The sequence below is a fragment of the Sturnira hondurensis genome, unplaced genomic scaffold (genome assembly GCF_014824575.4).
Source record: "Sturnira hondurensis isolate 20B ecotype Veracruz unplaced genomic scaffold, ASM1482457v3 Scaffold0000942, whole genome shotgun sequence".
Lineage (NCBI taxonomy): Eukaryota > Metazoa > Chordata > Mammalia > Chiroptera > Phyllostomidae > Sturnira > Sturnira hondurensis.
Window position 1 is genome coordinate 658,982 of NW_028073573.1, and position 16,967 is coordinate 675,948.

General features: G+C 46.5%; 1 protein-coding gene across 2 annotated transcripts; it reads left to right on the forward strand.

Annotated features, from left to right (window-relative positions):
* Positions 1–1,932: 1,932 nt before the first annotated feature.
* On the forward strand, positions 1,933–15,468 carry LOC118994772 (complement factor H-related protein 3-like). 2 transcript variants are annotated; one of them, XM_037057495.1, is made up of 8 exons: positions 1,933–2,115; positions 2,874–3,050; positions 3,457–3,630; positions 4,986–5,174; positions 5,567–5,743; positions 8,713–8,889; positions 9,090–9,272; positions 15,272–15,468. In XM_037057495.1, the coding sequence occupies exons 2-8, from the start codon at positions 2,990–2,992 to the stop codon at positions 15,466–15,468; spliced, it is 1,158 nt and encodes a 385-aa protein (XP_036913390.1). In that variant the 5' UTR covers positions 1,933–2,115; positions 2,874–2,989. The 2 variants fall into 2 exon arrangements, with proteins under 2 accessions (XP_036913390.1, XP_036913399.1); XM_037057504.1 differs by lacking the exon at positions 3,457–3,630 and having other exon boundaries at positions 1,935–2,115.
* The last annotated feature ends 1,499 nt before the right edge of the window (positions 15,469–16,967 follow it).

Below are 16,967 nucleotides of genomic sequence, written 5' to 3' on the forward strand. Positions count from 1 at the left end.
AGGGATGCTGGGGACCTCCCCTGGCGGGTGCCCCTCCCAAATGGTATTATCGGCCTGCCCCTTACAGATGAAGAAACTGGGGTGTAGAGACCAGAGGTCTTGCTGTCAAAGGCCCACTCTCGGGCAGGGCAGGGCTGTTTCGGGTCTTTTGAAGTCACACCGCCTGCTTCCTGAGTTCAGGACCTGCGGAGGAGGCGGCATTGTGGTGGTGCATTTACAGGTGGGAATACAGATGGGAATACAGGTGGGTCCCTTCCTCCTCCTCAGCGGGAGGCTTTAGGTTAACGCGTGAAAGGCAGACTCCAGCCAACGGGGCTGACCGGTGGAGCTGGAAGGCGCCTCCGTGCCCTCTGGCTCTGTGCCTGCTTCAGTGTGCCAGGGCTGTCCTGGGCTCCTGAAGATTCTGCATCAGTGGAGTCTGGCCCAAGGATGGGCCGTCCCTGAGAGGAACATCATTTGAGATCTGGATTTCCATGGGAAATTTGAGACCTAGAAACCCATAGCGTTTGGCACATCAGGGCTTCAGACATGGCTCCGTCTAGGGAAGTGATCATCAGGCGGAATCTTTCAGACGGAAACCTAGAGACTGCAGGGACCTGCGGTGGCACCCCACCTGTCGAGGCCAGTGGGCGGTTGTTTGGCACGGCCTTTAGTCCCCAGGGGACAACCGCTTCCTTGTGCCCCGTGGCCCCCTGGCCTTAGGAGGCCTTCGTGGCCTTTGGTGCCTGTTCTGCAGGAGCCCGATTCCAAGCGGTACTGCTCTGGGTGTGTCTTCACAGACTCCGGGCTTTCTTCTCTGCCCAGAGTTTGCTCCTGCAGAGGAGGCTCCCCTCCTCGCAGGCAGGGCTCCCCCCCCCCCCAGCCTGGGCGGCCTCCAGCAAATGAGGGCTGGGATAGTGCTTAAGAGAAACATCTACATTGGATAAAAACTCAGGCTTCTTTTCCAACGAACCTGATGAACAGGCTTGGAAGTGACGGGAGGCGGCCAGAGGAGGAATTGGTTGGACTAAAAACACCTGGTCTGGCCTATTTGCGTTCCATCGAGAAGATGTTTCTCAAGGGAAGCTGCCAGTCTCTTAAATATCCCAGGAGCAGCGGCAGGTGGGCCGCAGGGCCTAGGAGGAGCCTTGGGGAGGAGACATGTCTCTCCCAGAGAAAGAAGCCACCAAGTGAAGGGAAGTCTTCACCCTGATGCCCCCCAAAAAGCGGCCTCCATGCTGGGGTCCTGGGCACCGCGGGGACAGCTATATGCACACCTCCTCTGGGGTGGCAGTGGTCCTCCCCGAGACAGGCTCGCAGGCCTGCAGCTCAGGAGCACAGCCAGGGCAAGTCCCCTGGGGAAGCAGATTGGAGGGGATGCTGGAGGCAGGCGAGCCCGGGCAGGGTGGATGGGCAGGGTGGGTGTCCGGGACAACGGCCAGCGGGCCTCGAGGTACGCTCGTGGCTGAGGTCAGACAGGCCATCCCGCCTAACCCAGGGCAATTGGGAAGCCGATTTACAGCCTCGTGCACCGGGGGACACATCCGAGTGAGAGAACTGAGCGGCTTCGGGAGGACAGTCTAGTTGGAAACAGGACCTGGGGGTTGTCTCCAAGCACAGTCTCTATTGGGATCGAGATTTATGGGGAAGCAGAAGGGCTGGCAGGCCTGGGGAATGGGCCCGTTCTGCTTGAGGAGCTGCGCGCCCCCTGCCTCCCGGGATCCCCAAGCCCCCAGGGCCAGCACCTCAGCCGGACGGTCTGGGCCCCCGCCCAGCTTCCCCACCCCTGGCGGCAGCAGGGCGGCGGTGGCGGCGGCAGGGCCTGGCCGACACTGAGGGGGTGTGTGGGGGGTGATAGATGGCGAGGGCGGGGCGCACGGGAGGGGTCGCGCCGGCTGTCCACAGCTGGCTCGGGTCGAGGGGGACCAAACCTCCCGGCTCACTGCTCCCGCCAGCGGAGCGAGGCTACCCTTTCTCTGCAGCCTGATTGATTTTCTGCTTTTCTTCTAACCTCTTCTAGGGAGAGGTTAGTGGTAACAGGCCGAGCTGGATGGATGGGTATGGGGAGAGGGGCGGGGCGATCAGCCCTGGGACTCTGGCGGACCCTGACCTGCCTTCTCTGCAGCTTCCCCGCAGGTAAGGCATTGCCGCCGGAGTGCCCCCGACCCCATCCCCGGGGGGATCCCGTCTCCCATTTCTACGGGGCCTTGTTTCTCCCGCGGCAGGCGTGATGGACGCCGTGGGGAAAGGGGAGTGGGCTATAGTGGGGCTTCCCTGAACCTAGGCTGGACTCGGAGGTCGCTTGAGCCAGAGGGACCGGTGTGTGAACCTTTCAAAGACCAGAGACGACGGTGCACAAACCTGCAGGCAGTGAAGTCTGGGTGAGGACGATGAGGTCAGAGGAGCCTTAGGGAAGTGAAAATGTCCCAGAATGTCGTTCCTTTCCTGAGAAGCTCTCCATGAAAACCACAGGAAATGTGAATGGGTCCTTACGAGAATAAGATATTAATCATACATTTCTAAGTAATAAAGACTGAAGTCACATTTTAACAAACATTTGCTAGCAGCTTTGGTGGTTGGTGCTCACAGACCCTAAGGACTGAGGCTGGGTGAGGACACATAACAGGACAAGGGACAGTTACAGGACATGGACTCAGAGTTTTTCCCACTCCATCTCTGCGTGGAGAAAAAAACCTTGGCCATTTCTAGAACTGTCAATTTAAAAATTACTGTTTCATGTCACTTTTGCATCAAGTGTGTTACTATCACTAAGAAATGTTGTGCAAGTACAATGAGAAAAGGAAGTCATGGAGAGATTGAGAAACTTTTGACAAAAATTTGCATATCTTGCAAAACTCTCTGAATTCTGATATCAAGTGAACTCAACAAACCAGCTTCCTGGCAGTGCGCTGAAATTCGGGCTCACACTTACTACCACGCACAAGGCAGACTCACAACCCACAGAGCACGGCTGGGATATTCGTGTTAAGACACCGTCGGGGTGCCCAGGATGCTGCTGTCCCTGATCAGTGTCACTGTCACCTTGTGGGTCTCTTGGGCTCATGGACAAGGTAAGCTGGACACAGAGCTGCACACTCAGCTCCCTCCAACCTGCAACTTCTTCTCGTTCCTACTTGCATGTGTCTCTGGGTTTAATGGATCGACTCGTGGGGATGGTGTGTTTCGTGACATCAAACAGAGAATAACTTGTAGAAAGACTATCATCTATTCATTTCCAGGGAGAATAAAATAAGTAGTTTTCTGTCTTCTGAGTTCCACAGTCTGAAAGCATCTCCACAGATACTAGAGAGTCGTGCTAATGTGCTCATGAAAACTTGACTGGAAAATGGGTGACAGAGAAGCTAGTTGTTACCCCAAAATGTCTGGGGGAGTCTTCCAACAGTCACTGTATTGTCACGGACTTGACTCTCCTGGGCAGTGGTTTCTGCACCATCCTCTTGTCCTTTTTCTTTGCAGAAACGACCTGTGACCCTCCAACTATTGCCAACGGCCTCTACGTTCCTGAGAGGACCTCATACAGACTTGGGGAGAGAATCACATACCAGTGTAAAAATGGCTTTTATCATTCTGCCCCAGGCAATACATCAAAATGCACCAATAGGGGCTGGCGCCCCCCTCCAAGGTGCACCTGTAAGTTCCAAGAGCATCCTGATCTGATCCTAATTCTGCAGTTACTTCCGTTGAACACCATGTAATGGGAACCGAAAGGGCCCCCACCTTTCCCTTCCTGAGCGCGTAACGCAGGGGATGCAGAGGCGTGGGGGGCTTTTCAAAGGAGCCCTTTCAAATGAAGTTCAAAATGATGTATTTCTTAAAGAAACCTTCTAATTTTTGGTACTCAGGGTTAAATATGTGTGGGTATGAATATGTGTTTCACTAATATTCTGACGTGCGAATTAAAACAGTAGCTAAGAACGCTACCATTCGCCATCTAGTATATTAGTTATTTACTGCTGTGTAACAAATATAACTGACTGAGAACAACCACCCTCTCATGAATCGGGATCACAGGATCAGCACCAAGGTTACTGCTCAGCCCCCAAGTTCCTGGTCACCCTCTGGGCAGCACTGGGACACTGGCCCAGAGTGTGGGCTGAGGGCTGAGTGCAGCTGGGACTGGCTTCCAAGTGGGCACCTCCCTGGTGGTGCAGGGGGCCCAGGGCCTGACCACCTGGGATGTCCATAGGAGACTCACTGGCACTGATGTCCCCAGGGTGAGTGATCTGAGACACAAAGGACACCTCCGTGCCATCTAGGACCTGCTCACACATTGTCAGCTGAGCCATTGGTACCTTTACAAGAGGGTCCCTAAGTCCACCCCACACTCAAAGGTGAGGGCAGTGGGCTCTTTCTCTGAGGGAGGAGAGTGGGAGACACAGTGGATTTTCTGACACCACCACATGTCACAAAGTGTCACTCAGTTCAGCAGGGCATTTATTTCTGGGGAGGTTTCTTTGGCCCCTTTCCAAGAACTTTCCTCCTCGGCCTTCATGTTCCTCTTGCTCACGTATCAGTTCCCTGTAGAGGCGTCCAGGCTGCAGCTGGACACTCCCTGGGTGAAAAATGAAATGAGGCTCACTGGAGGTCAATGGCTTCAGTGTCAGTTCAGGATGAATGTCCACATGAATGTGACAGTGTGATGCCCCTAGAGAGGTTGCTGGCCTCACCATGACACAGAACTCAGTGAGTGTGACCACCACGAGGAGAGTGTCTGTGTACTCACTCCAGAGAACGGACAGGCAGCCGTGTGCTGTTTCAGGTGTACAACAGACTGACTCCGTGTGTGCACATGTCGGGAAATGACCAGAAACAGGTGTTCTTTACATCATCTGAGTTTACAACCTTTCTTGTCCTAGAAAGCCTAATGCAATGAGGATAACTATGTTAATAATATAATTCATCAAGGAAACCTTTTATCTCTCATTAGATTCCATTAAAGGAAAATATCATTTATGTTGTTTTCTTTTGTTTGTTTTTATTGCAAGTTAAGCCATGTGAATACCCAGAAATAAAGCATGGGAAGCTACTACGGGCACGCAGAGAATACTTTCCACTCGCTGTGGGACAATGGTATTACTATTCCTGTGATGACAACTACATGACACCTACAGACCGTCCCTGGGGTTATATCACTTGCACACGAGACAGATGGTCCCCTGAGGTTCCCTGCCTCAGTAAGTAAACCTCTTCCTCCTTGCCCACACGAGGTCACTTCAGGGGATGGGCACGAACAAGTGAGAACAACGAAGCCATGGCCCCAAGCTGAGCCCTGTGAGCAGGATGACCAATGTAGGCTGTTTGTTTTACGAGAGATTCTTTATCAAAAACATGAGAGATAAAAATAGAGTCTGCAAGAATACCTCCATCATTTGTACATAATAGTGACCTGCAGATAATTATATTTAATATTATATTCTTTAAAAATACTTGATAGCAACTTTAGTATTTCTTATTCTATATGTTATTATTGTATGCTTAGGCATTCTAATTTAAGTATGAGGATACATTTTAATTTTTTATTTGACCAATTGTTGGGAGTTTTTCATGATCATTTTATCATTCTTAGGAAAATGTGTTTTCAATTACCTGGAGAATGGACATTACCCCAGGCATGAACAGAAGTATTTACAGGGTCAGTCTATCAGAGTTACCTGCCATCCTGGTTACAGTCTCCCAAACCAGCAGACCACGATGACGTGTACAGAGAATGGCTGGTCCCCTCCTCCCAAATGCATCCATGCTGGTAAGAAAATGGTCTGAGTTCCAGGCTGTAGGTCATCTTCTAAGACTTACCTGTCATCACCGTGGAAGAATGTTTATATCAGCTTCTGTTTTGTCAATGGCCTTACTTGCTTTTGTTTTTTCAAGTGTGTATAAGTGGAAACACCAGTTCCTTGACATATCAATATAGCATGATAAAGACACCGATTGGTAGACATTAATTTTAGAAAACCTCCAAAAACCGCAGAGAGGAAACATCTAATTAAACAGAGTGGAAAGCAAGATGGCATGTCAGCTGTTCCCGTTGTCTTCCCACAGCCAACATGGATTTTGGCCATCACTCCGGATGAGGGCAGCTTTGTGAGAGTCAGGAATCTGGCAGACAGGTTCCTACCACCCGGGAGCACAGAGACCCAAGACTGGGTGCATGGAAGGGCCTGGGAGCAACAGCCTCACCTCCCTGAGTTGACTCCTCCCCAGTCGTGCACCTTGTGGTGGTTTGGGGTCTGAGACCTCGAGTCTTAGTGGTTTTATGTTTTGTTTTGCTGTTCAGGTTAACTCAAAGATCCACTCAAGGCTCGTTTCTAAGCTAACAAAGCTGGTTCGGCAGCCTGCCCACTAAGACCAGCCTATTCAGAATATGAATGAAGAAGGCGTCTTCTGGCCCCTCTAGTAACTGAGTTGTGTTTAAAGACGTCTTTCCAATTTGACTGATCCAATGGGACTACCTCCCAGTGCTGAGGGTGCCCTGGGGATCGTGGAATTGATCGTTTCCTGCTAGTTCTTTCTCAAGTGGTTATTCCCTGCCCATCGTGACGGGGCTCTGCCCTGCTCTCAAGGGTGATGTATTCAGCCCTGCAGATGTGTACAGCTCTCTCAGTCTGTAGCTCTTTCCACTGGGTTCTCTAGATTCCAAGTTCAGTGATGTCCGCCTGTTTGAGAATGCCGGGTTTTGTCCTTCTGTTCGGTGTGACTGATGTTTTCAGCTTGAGTGTATTCTTCCTTGTTGTAATCGAGAGAATTCACACCCCCGCCCCGATAAAGCCACTTGGAGAACAGAGCTCACAGCATTCCCCTTATCTCCCGGGATTCAGGGCCAGGTGCTCGCCTTGTGCACATACCTCGCAAGGTTGTTTTCATAGGTGTGGTTCAGTTTCTTCACTGTGTGGGGCAGGAACTCTCTTCTGTATTGTTACCATGCATTTCTTAATTTCATTAAATTTCTCCATGAACTACCTTGAACTCTATACAATTTCTATAGTGTTTGTTTTTCATTGATGTCTTCTGACACTGTTATTTTTTCAAATATGTTTTTCTGTGTTCATGGGAATGGCGTGAGTGGCAGCCTGTTATGTTGACACGTGCACACGGGATGAAGTGACCACCAGGTCAAAGCTGTTAGCATATCCGTCCCCTCCTGGAGGGACCCTGGTTCTGTGTGAGGCGAGAACAAGGGACTCTTCCTTCTCAGCAATAATTAAAACATGTTCTGGGAACAGATGTATGCCAGGGACACACTGGCCTGCTGTAGCGTTCATTCCACATGCAGTGGACAGACAGATCCTAATCAGTGATTCTTTATCTTCATTTTTATTGCGGACTATGCAGTTGTCCCCATCCCCACCTTTGCCCAATGCCACCCAGCCTCTCCTCCTTCCTCTGGCCATCAGTCATGTCTTATAAGGCAATCTGAATATTTTAAGTCTTCCTTAGTTCCAAGACCTGTTTTTAATATCTTGTTTAAAAACTTATTATTGTTCTCTTACAGTTGCCTGGCCTTCTTCCCCTTGCTCAATCGAACTCCCACATTCGACCCCACCCCCCTTTTCCATGCCATGGGTCCTCCATTCATGTTCCTTTGCTTGCCCTTCGTCCTTCTTTTCCCTGCTGTATCCCTCCTCTACCTCTCTGGTCACTGTCAGTGTCTTCTTTATTTCCATGTCTCTGGTTCTATCTTGTCTCTGCCCTCCTATCCTGAAGTGACCAACCCCTTCTGCCTGACCCCTTGCTCAGAGTCTTCATGTACTAACCCTCTGTGACACCCACAGCCTCACTCGGGCTGAGCTTTTTCTTATCACCATGGGGACACAGGGAAGGACAGGGGAAACCTCTCTGTAGGAGACAACTCAGAACCACTGACCCAGGTCCTCATCATCCCCACAGACATTCTAGGACCAACCACATGTGAAATTTAACAGTTACTGATGGATGACTTCACATCCTATATCCCACTGATATTAGGATTTCCATGCATTTACTTTACCCAAAGTATAAAATCAGCAAGAACTGATAGTACATATTCCTCAAAGCAACTTAGATAATATAAATCTCCCAAACATTATCCCCAGTAAAAAATACTGAATACAGTAATAAAGTTCATTATCTCAACATCAGCTAATGAGGCAGTTGACTTGCAAGATATCAATTCTTACATTTTTATAACATTGTTTTCCATTTCTTTGCTTCTCCTGGGCTCTCTTTAATGAAAGCCTGAACGTTTGCAATTCATTTCTACACTCAGTTTTGATGAGTTTTCTATGATAGCAATCACATGGATGACCTGGTGCACTGTGTGAATATGTGAATTGTTCATCCAATGACTACAACTCTAACATACACATCCTACATATGTCTGGTGCATCAGTACATACACTGCACCTTAATTCACAAACTCATTGTCCTTAAAAGGATTACCACATCATCCTATGTCAGTGTAACTCACTAGCAGCCAGTGACATGCAGGTAAAAATCAATGTGACTAAAGGTCCCTCTAGACATTTAGAGGTTGAGTGACAGGAAACGATGCACAGGGAAATCCGGGGTGGGATGCTCCAGCACAAAGTGACACTGAGTCTCAGAGCTTTTTCCAGTGATATTTCACTGGTGTCACACACTTAGGGTAATGGGGATTTCTGCCAGAAGAGGATCTCCTTGTTCTATCATCCATAGTATGGCCTTGCACATACAATTGTCAACTCTGCTTCTCTCTAGAACACTGTGACATGCCACTGTTTGAGAATGCCACTGCCATCATCACTGGAAAAGCGTTTAGGCCCAATGACACGCTGGACTACAAGTGCCTGGATGGCTATGAAACCAGAGATGGAAACACCAAGGGCTCCATGGTGTGTGGCAAGGACGGCTGGTCCCGCCTGCCAAGCTGCTTCAGTAAGTATTTTCTTTCCGGTATTTCCCATGTCAAGACAAGTCTCTTTAAACATGGTGCTCATTGGAGGGAGGTATCTCCCACACTTTCAAGTCACAGGTTCAAGATGCAGGATGGACTTCAGGGTTCCTGTGGGGCTTCATGTACATAGTCTCCAATGAGACCAGAATTTCCCCTCAACATTGAAAATGCTGTTTTTCAGAATCTGCAGAAAAGTGCGGGCCTCCACCAGCTGTTGCCAATGGAGACATTACCTCCTTCCCACTAACTGCCTACCCTCCAGGGTCAAGAGTTGAATACCAATGCCAGGCCTACTATGAACTTCAGGGTCCTAAATACGCAACCTGCAGTGATGCTAAGTGGTCTGAAACCCCCAAATGTCTAGGTAAGTTCCCCAAATTCTCCTGGATGCTGAGAAATGTATACGAATATTTCAGAGCTCATTCATGGTCTAGCATGCCTGCCGTGGGTTCTAGAAGTGTTGTCAGACAGCTGTCCTGCTGGATGCTGGACATTCACTGCTAGGTACAAGGCCAGACGCTTGGGAAGTTTCTCAGTAAACAATGACAAAGTTTCATTAAAAAAGGAAGGTTCAGACATGCTGATTTTTTTTGCCTTTTTAATGCTTTTATTGGGATGACTTGGTTAATAAAATTATATAGGTTTCAGGTGTACAATTCTACAACATGTCATCTGTAGATTACATTCTGTCTCACAATCTTCAGTCAACCTCCACCCACCACCATTCATCCTCCTTTCATCCCATTGTACCTCCCCTCACCCCCTTCCCCGGCCATCACCATGCTGTTGTCCATGTCCATGGGTCCACACAGCCCCCCCACCTCCCCTCTGATAGCTGCCAGTCTGTTCTCCATATTCATGAATCCGTCTCTGCTTTGAGAGGCACTTGACCTCCACTAAAGCCAGTTTATTTGGTTCACTAGATTCCACATATGAGTGAAATTGTATAGTACTTCTCTTTGTCTGACTGGCTTTTTTCACTTAGCCTAATGCTCTTCTGGTCCATCTATGCTCTCACAAAGGGTAGGATTTCCTTCTTTTATACAGCTGAGTAGTATTCCATTGTGTAATTGTACCTCAGCTTGTTTTATCCATTCATCTACTGATGGACATTTGGGCTGCTTCCAAATCTTGGCTATTGCAAATCATGCTGTTAGGAACTTAGAGGTGTACGTATCCTTCGAAGTAGTGTTTGGATTCATTGGATAAAGACTGGAAAGATGTATTACTGGGTCATAAGGCTGTTGTATTTTTCATTCTTTGCGGTATCTCCATACTGTTTTTCACAGCGGTGCACCAGTCTGCATTCCCACCAACAGTGCATGAGGGTTCCCTTTCCTCCCCCTCCTCCCCAGCACTTCTTGCTTGTTGATTTATTGATGACAGGCATTCCGACAGGTGTGAGATGATATCTCTAGGGAAGCAATTCTAAATAGAATAAGAGATAGCAATTCTAAATAGAGTTGCTTCAAATCCTCAATACTCAGCAATAATTTTAACCAAGGATATACAAGACCAGTATTCAGAAATTGTAAGACTTTGAAGAAAATACAAAGAAGGACTTCCGCCAAGATGGAGGCATAGGTGGAAACACTGAGCCTTCTCCTACAACCAAGTTTGAATACAACAAAGGTTTGGAGGACAAAGACGCAGCCAAAGAACAGAAAATTGAACTATACAAAAGTCCGACAACAACGAGCCTCTGTACAGGATGGGTAAGAGGGGCGGAGCCAGCAGTGGAGCAGGGTCGGGCAGGAAAGATCCCTGGACCCCAGGCGCCCAGGCATCAGGGTAGCATTGGGCGGACCCAGGGAGGGCTCCAGATGGAGGGAGTGAGAAGTGAGAGGGACCTCGCAGGCCCCAGCAATGAACCCAGCAGTAGCTGACCGCGGTTGAACATTCGCCAGCAGTGGGATGAATCGCGTAGCCTGCGGTGGCGGCGGGAGGAAGCAAAGGGTGCCCGCCATTTATTTCTTTTGGCCCCGCCCCCACATTTAGTGTCACAACCCAGCGACTAGGTCGCCTGACCCTTGTGAACACCTAGGGTTCTGCTCCTCATATGTAACAGTCACAAACAGTCCAAAATATGGCTCAAGAAGAATTCAAAGCCCCAGAGCCCATAACTCTAAGTGACCAGGATATAGCGAACCTCTCAGATGCACAATTCAAGACACTGGTAATCAGGATGCTCACAGAACTGGTTGATTTTAGCCACAAATTAGAGGAACATATGAAGGCTAAACTAATTGAAATGAAGGGAAATGCACAGGAAACCAATAGTGATGGAAAGGAAACAGGGACTCAAATCAAGGGAGTGGACCAGAAGGAAGAAAGAAATGCCCAAACAGGAAAGAGTGAAATGACAAGAATTAAAAAAAATGAGGAGAGGATTAGGAACCTCCAGGACATCTTGAAACGTTCCAACATCCAAATTATAGGGGTACCAGAAGGGGAAAAGAAACAGCCATGAGTGGAAAATGTATTTGAACAAATAATACAGGAGAACTTCCCCAATCTGGCAAAGGAAATAGGTTTCCAGGAAATCTAGGCAGCTCAGAGAGTCCCAAAAAATTTGGACCCAAGAAGGAACACACCAAGGCACATCATCATTACATTAGCCAAGATTCAAATGAAGGAGAGAATCCTAGAAGCAGCAAGAGATAAGGTGAAGGAGTTCCCATCAGACTGTCAGCGGATTTCTCCAAAGAGACCTTACAGGCAAGAAGGAGCTGGAAGGAAGTATTCCAAGTCATGAAATCCAAAGACCTACATCCAAGACTTCTGTATCCAGCAAAGCTTTCATTTAGAATGGAAGGGCAGATAAAGTGCTTCTCAGATAAGACCAAATTCAAGGAGTTCATCATCACCAAGCCCTTATTATATGAAATGTTAAAGGGACTTATATAAGAAAAAGAAGATGAAAAATATTAACAGTGAAAGGACAGCAAACTCACAGGTATTAACAACCACACCTAAAACAAAAGCAAACCAAGAGGACAGGTAATCAGGAGCGGAACCATAGAAATGGAGATCACATGGAGGGTTAGCAACAGGGGAGTGGGAGGAGGAGAAGGGGGAAGAAGGCACAGAAAATAGCATAGATGGTAGGTAGAAAATAGATAGGGGGGAGGGCAGGGATAGTAGGGGAAATATAGAATCTAAAGAACTTGAGACACATGGACATAAACTAAAGGGGGGAAGGGTGGGGGAGGGGTATGCAGAAGGAGGGGAATGACGGGAGGAATAGAACAACTGTAATGGTATAATCAACAAAATATATTTTAAAAAAAGAAAAAGAAAATACAAAGAAGAGGAAGCATACGCCGTTTCATGGACAGAAAGAATTAAAATCATATAATGTCCATACTACCCAAAGCAATCTATAGATTCATCACTATTCCTATCAAGATACCAAGGGTACATTTCATAGAACTAGAACAAAGAATCCAAAAATTGATACGGAACACAAAAAGACCCCAAAGAGCCACAGAAATCTAGAGGGAAAAAAAAAGAACAATGTTGGAGGAATCATACTGCCTGACATCAAACTATTGTACATGACCATCATAATCAAAACAGCATGGTACTGGCATAAACACAAATACATAGATCAATGGAACATAATAGAGAGCCCGGACAGAAACCTCATGCCGTTAGATCAGTTAATGTCTGACCAAGGAGGCAAAAACACACACATTGATTATGGTATATTGACTGATCCCATTGAACCTTCCTCATTATCCCTCTCGTACGTGTCCCCTTCTTTGGGGTTTGTAGCAACTTTGATGCTCCTCATAGTGGCAGCATTGGAGACCAGCTGTTTGCCTGCAAGTCAGAGGCATCTAGAAATAGCCCTAGATTTTATAAGAAAACACGTGTTGAACTTCCAAAAGAAATACTCAGTCTCACGTTTGAATGACAAGTCTGTGATTCACAGCACAGGCTTTACCTTCTCCAAACACTAAGAATGGGAACCAATCATCATCATGGGAGGACACAAAGGCAAGTCTGTGACAGAGGGCAGTCTTCATTCTGAGTCACTGATTTAACATTTCAGGTGTTGAATCTCAGTCAGGACACGTATGTCTCCAGATGAGTACAGAGAGCAACTGATGCCATTCCCTTCACTTTCTCTCTCCTCTCCTATTCCTCCTACCTTCTCTCACTAAAAATCAATCAATAAAAAATTAAGTTAAAAGAGCAAAAAGAGAGTCATGAGATACATATCTGAAGATGTGTAAACCTCATATAATACATACTTTTGAATACTAACATGCATGTGAATGTTCGTTGGGCTTTGAAAACCTAAGAATACCTCAAGTGTTACGATTTTTATGAAGTTTTATCATGTAAGAGTGAGTGGGATGTGTGGGAACAAAATTCGAGCTATTTCAAAGGCCTCCCCAAAGTCAGGGATGGTGGAGCTAGAATGCAAAACACTCGGGTGAAAAGAAGACAGAGAGGAGCCCATGGTGTGTTCGAAATTTGATATAGGATTGGATAAAGACATGGTACACGGTATAAATGGAATACCTCTCAGCTATAAGATGAAATACTGACATTTCTGACAACTTGGATGGACATTGAGAATATCATGTGAGTGAAATGTCAGACAGGAAAAGACCTGAACCATGTGAATTCACTCATACATGGGACATGAAACTGAGAGGAATGGATGAACAAACAGGAAAGACAACAAACACAAACTACTCCCCCAGACAACAGTGCAGTGGTTCTCAGAGGAAAGGACATGGGAGGTAGCAAAGGAAAGAGATCACATACCTGGTGGTAGAAGAAGATTGGACTGGGGGTGGTGGGCACACACACGACACACGGATGATGGGACATAGAATCATGCCTGTGAAAGCTGTATAGTCTTATTCACCAACCCCTCCCCAACACATTCAATAGAAGAAAGTTAAAATTACTTGCATGTAATAATTTCTACCATGTTATAGAACCCTGTTACAGAAAAGAGACAAGGTGACTTATAGGTGAGATCATATGGTATTACAACAATATTACAACCTATGAAATATTGCTTACAGTCGCATTGCTATAGCACCGAACTAGAAACTCTCTGATGTCACAAAACATTTCTAAAAAGGAAGCATTTATACTGATTTTTGCAGGAGAGGACACAGGGATATAGTGAGGCACAGAAATTTGTTCATAATCAAGATGGGATTCAAGTCCATACTGTGTATTTACCTGTGCTTCTATGCAGCCTGTCCTGACCATAGAGAATGAAAAGATTAGATAGATAGATGAAAGATAAATAGATAATAGATGATACATAAATACATAATAGACAAAGAGATGATAGATAGATAGACAATAGATAAATAGATAGACAGATAGATAAAATGTAATGCATTATTGAGCAGATACATGGATATACAGATGAATTATGTATTCATATATATGTGTTCTTTTTTGCAGTACATATTTATGTTTATTCTAGAATAAGTTTCTTTCAGGTACAAAGTGCTCATATTTCAGATACACATATCACAGTCTCTTCTGACTTAATTTGGCACAAGTTTAAAAGATAAAATAAAGACTCTAAAAACATTTATTGTATTTTTCAGATTTTTTTGTTTTTTTTTTATATTATTGTTCAAGTACAGTTGTCTCCTCTTTCACCCCATCTCCCACCCTCAAACCCACCACCTGGCTTCATCCATGTGTCTTTCACACATGTCCCCTGATGGCCGTTCCACATTATCCCTCTCTCCCCTCCTCTCTGGCCACTGTCCGTTTGTTCTTTATTTCCGTGTCTCTGGTTATATTTTCCTTGCTTCTTGGTCTTGTCAAATAGGTTCCACTTGTAGGTGAGATCACATGATATTTCTGTTTCACTAACTGGCTTATTTCACTTGGCATAATGCTTTCCAGTTCCATCCATGCTGCTGTGAACTTGGAGCGTTTGTGGTCATTGCCAGCTGCATGGGAAACAGTGAGTGAAGACCACGACCACTTAGAGCAGGTTCAGGCACCTCCCCTGGACAGGAGCTCACGGGGCTGGGTGCCATGCATACCACAGACAGAGGTCAAGGCTCTGAAGTCAGGTGCCAGGGTCCCCACTCATCTTCCCCCTGCTAAGCTCCTTGACCTTGGACAGTGTGACTGAACTGCCCTTTCCTCAGTGTCCTAGTGTGTGACTAGCAGTAGCTGCCAACGAAGGAGATGGAGGATGTCACAGGAAGTGCCAAGGACAGTACTTAGCCCATATTAATGAATATTAGCTATTGAGATTACGTCATCATCTCTTGTTGTGCTCAACTATTCATTAGCTCGGAGCTTTCTTAGTCCATGAAAGGACAGATTATTCACTGTTTTTATTGATTTGTCTACTTTCAGATCCTTGTATTATATCTGAAGAAATGCTCAATAAAAATAACTTACGGTTAAAAGGAAAAGAGGACAAGAAGTACTATGCAAAAACAGGAGAAATCATCAAATTTATGTGTAAATCAGGACACGATACAGTGACGTCCAGGCAGTCATTTCAAGCCACGTGTCGGGAAGGGACAGTGGAGTTGCCCAGATGTAAATGAAGGAGCTTCCGCCTGCCACCCACACTGCCTCAACCTCGCTAAAAATCTCAGAGATGTCCTTCTCTTTTCCACTTTATTTCAGGGAAATCAATACAATATGGTCATCTGAACTTTCAACCTAATCTTCGCCCAAAAGTGTTAAAATAAACTATGTCAACATTTACCCCTGTACCAAGACAATCATTATTCACCATTTGGGGGATTGGACTAGTTGCCTAGAGATCATTGAACTCACTCTGAGTGCTTTGTGCACCTTGGATTGGAGGTTTAATCACCAAACATGTCGGCTTAGCATTTACTGGGGGAACTAATACGATGAAAACAGTAGATGGGAAAACAGTGAGTGAAATAGGCCTGTCACTCTGTCCCCTTGCTGCTGTGAGCGGGGGGCGGGGGAGGGTGTCTCTACACCAGGGGAGGAGTTTCTGAGGGTGAAACAGATCCATCCTTCGTCCTGTTCCCCTGTGTGTGGCCGGAACTGTGTCACAGAGTCAGGAGTTGCTCTTCTATTTGACAAAAGCAACACCTTATTTGAAAGTTGCAAATCTTATACTCCCGGGTATGGAAGAATTTACTTAATGCAAATACATACAGGAACTCAATCTTTATTTTCTCCATGCTTCTTCTGAAGGCATATAAAAATGTTGAAGTTCCTGTCGAATTGAACCCTGTTTATTAACCAATCTCCAATTTAATTAGGGGCAGACTTCACACTTGCCCTTTTCTATTGTGAGCCTCTGCATATAGTGCACCTTAAATAACAAGGGACCTCAAAGCGCTGTGGGGGCAACTTTGCCAACAACCCCCCTGCTGCCACAGGTGAAAGTGAAAGTACTACCAAGACACGATCTGCTTGGGGAGGAGAGGTGGGCAACCTCTCAGAGGAGAAAGGCCAAGAGCCCTTCCCTCAACAGCTTTTACTGGGTTCTAATGCAGGGGAATACAGGGAAAGCTCATCAGTCAATGTCAGGAGGAAAGGATCAAACAATAGATAACATTTCAAAGAAATCTGAGGGCTTAGTCTGAGTCAGAGTCTGTCAGGTAAGGGAATTGCAAAACCTTTGGGAGTCATACTCATTTCCTGCTCGGACCTTTATCATATGAATGAAAGCACGTTTAGCAAAGCAGGCTTCACAGGATTTTTAGGAATTCTTTCTTATGCCTGATCACCCCGGATCCCACTGTAGCTGGCAAAAGGCTGCACCACCTTCCCAGTCACAGGTTTTTAGGCTTAAGTGGGTTAGAGCCAGGAAGCACTTCTCCAAGACAGAAATGGGGACTCGGGCTATGTCAGAATAGCCAGGGGGTGAAGGTCCATCACTCCCCCTTTGTTCCAGCCCCCTGAGTCCTTCCATGATGGGCTCCCAAGTGATCCTGTCTGGCTTAGGTTGCCCCGGTCTGAGGGGTGTTGCTCATCATAGTGTAACCGACCAAGCATTGGGGGAGGGGATGAAGCAGAAGCAGAGTTGGCTACCAGAAAACAGTTTTGTCTCCTTAGT

What these genes read in the sequence shown, in the direction of transcription:
- LOC118994772 (XM_037057495.1), top strand. Translation starts at nt 2,990, where the DNA reads ATGCTGCTGTCCCTGATCAGTGTCACTGTCACCTTGTGGGTCTCTTGG. An exon ending in CTCTTGGGCTCATGGACAAG is followed by an intron (nt 3,051 to 3,456) that starts GTAAGCTGGACA and finishes TTTTCTTTGCAG; the next exon opens with AAACGACCTGTGACCCTCCA. An exon ending in TCCCAAATGCATCCATGCTG is followed by an intron (nt 5,744 to 8,712) that starts GTAAGAAAATGG and finishes GCTTCTCTCTAG; the next exon opens with AACACTGTGACATGCCACTG.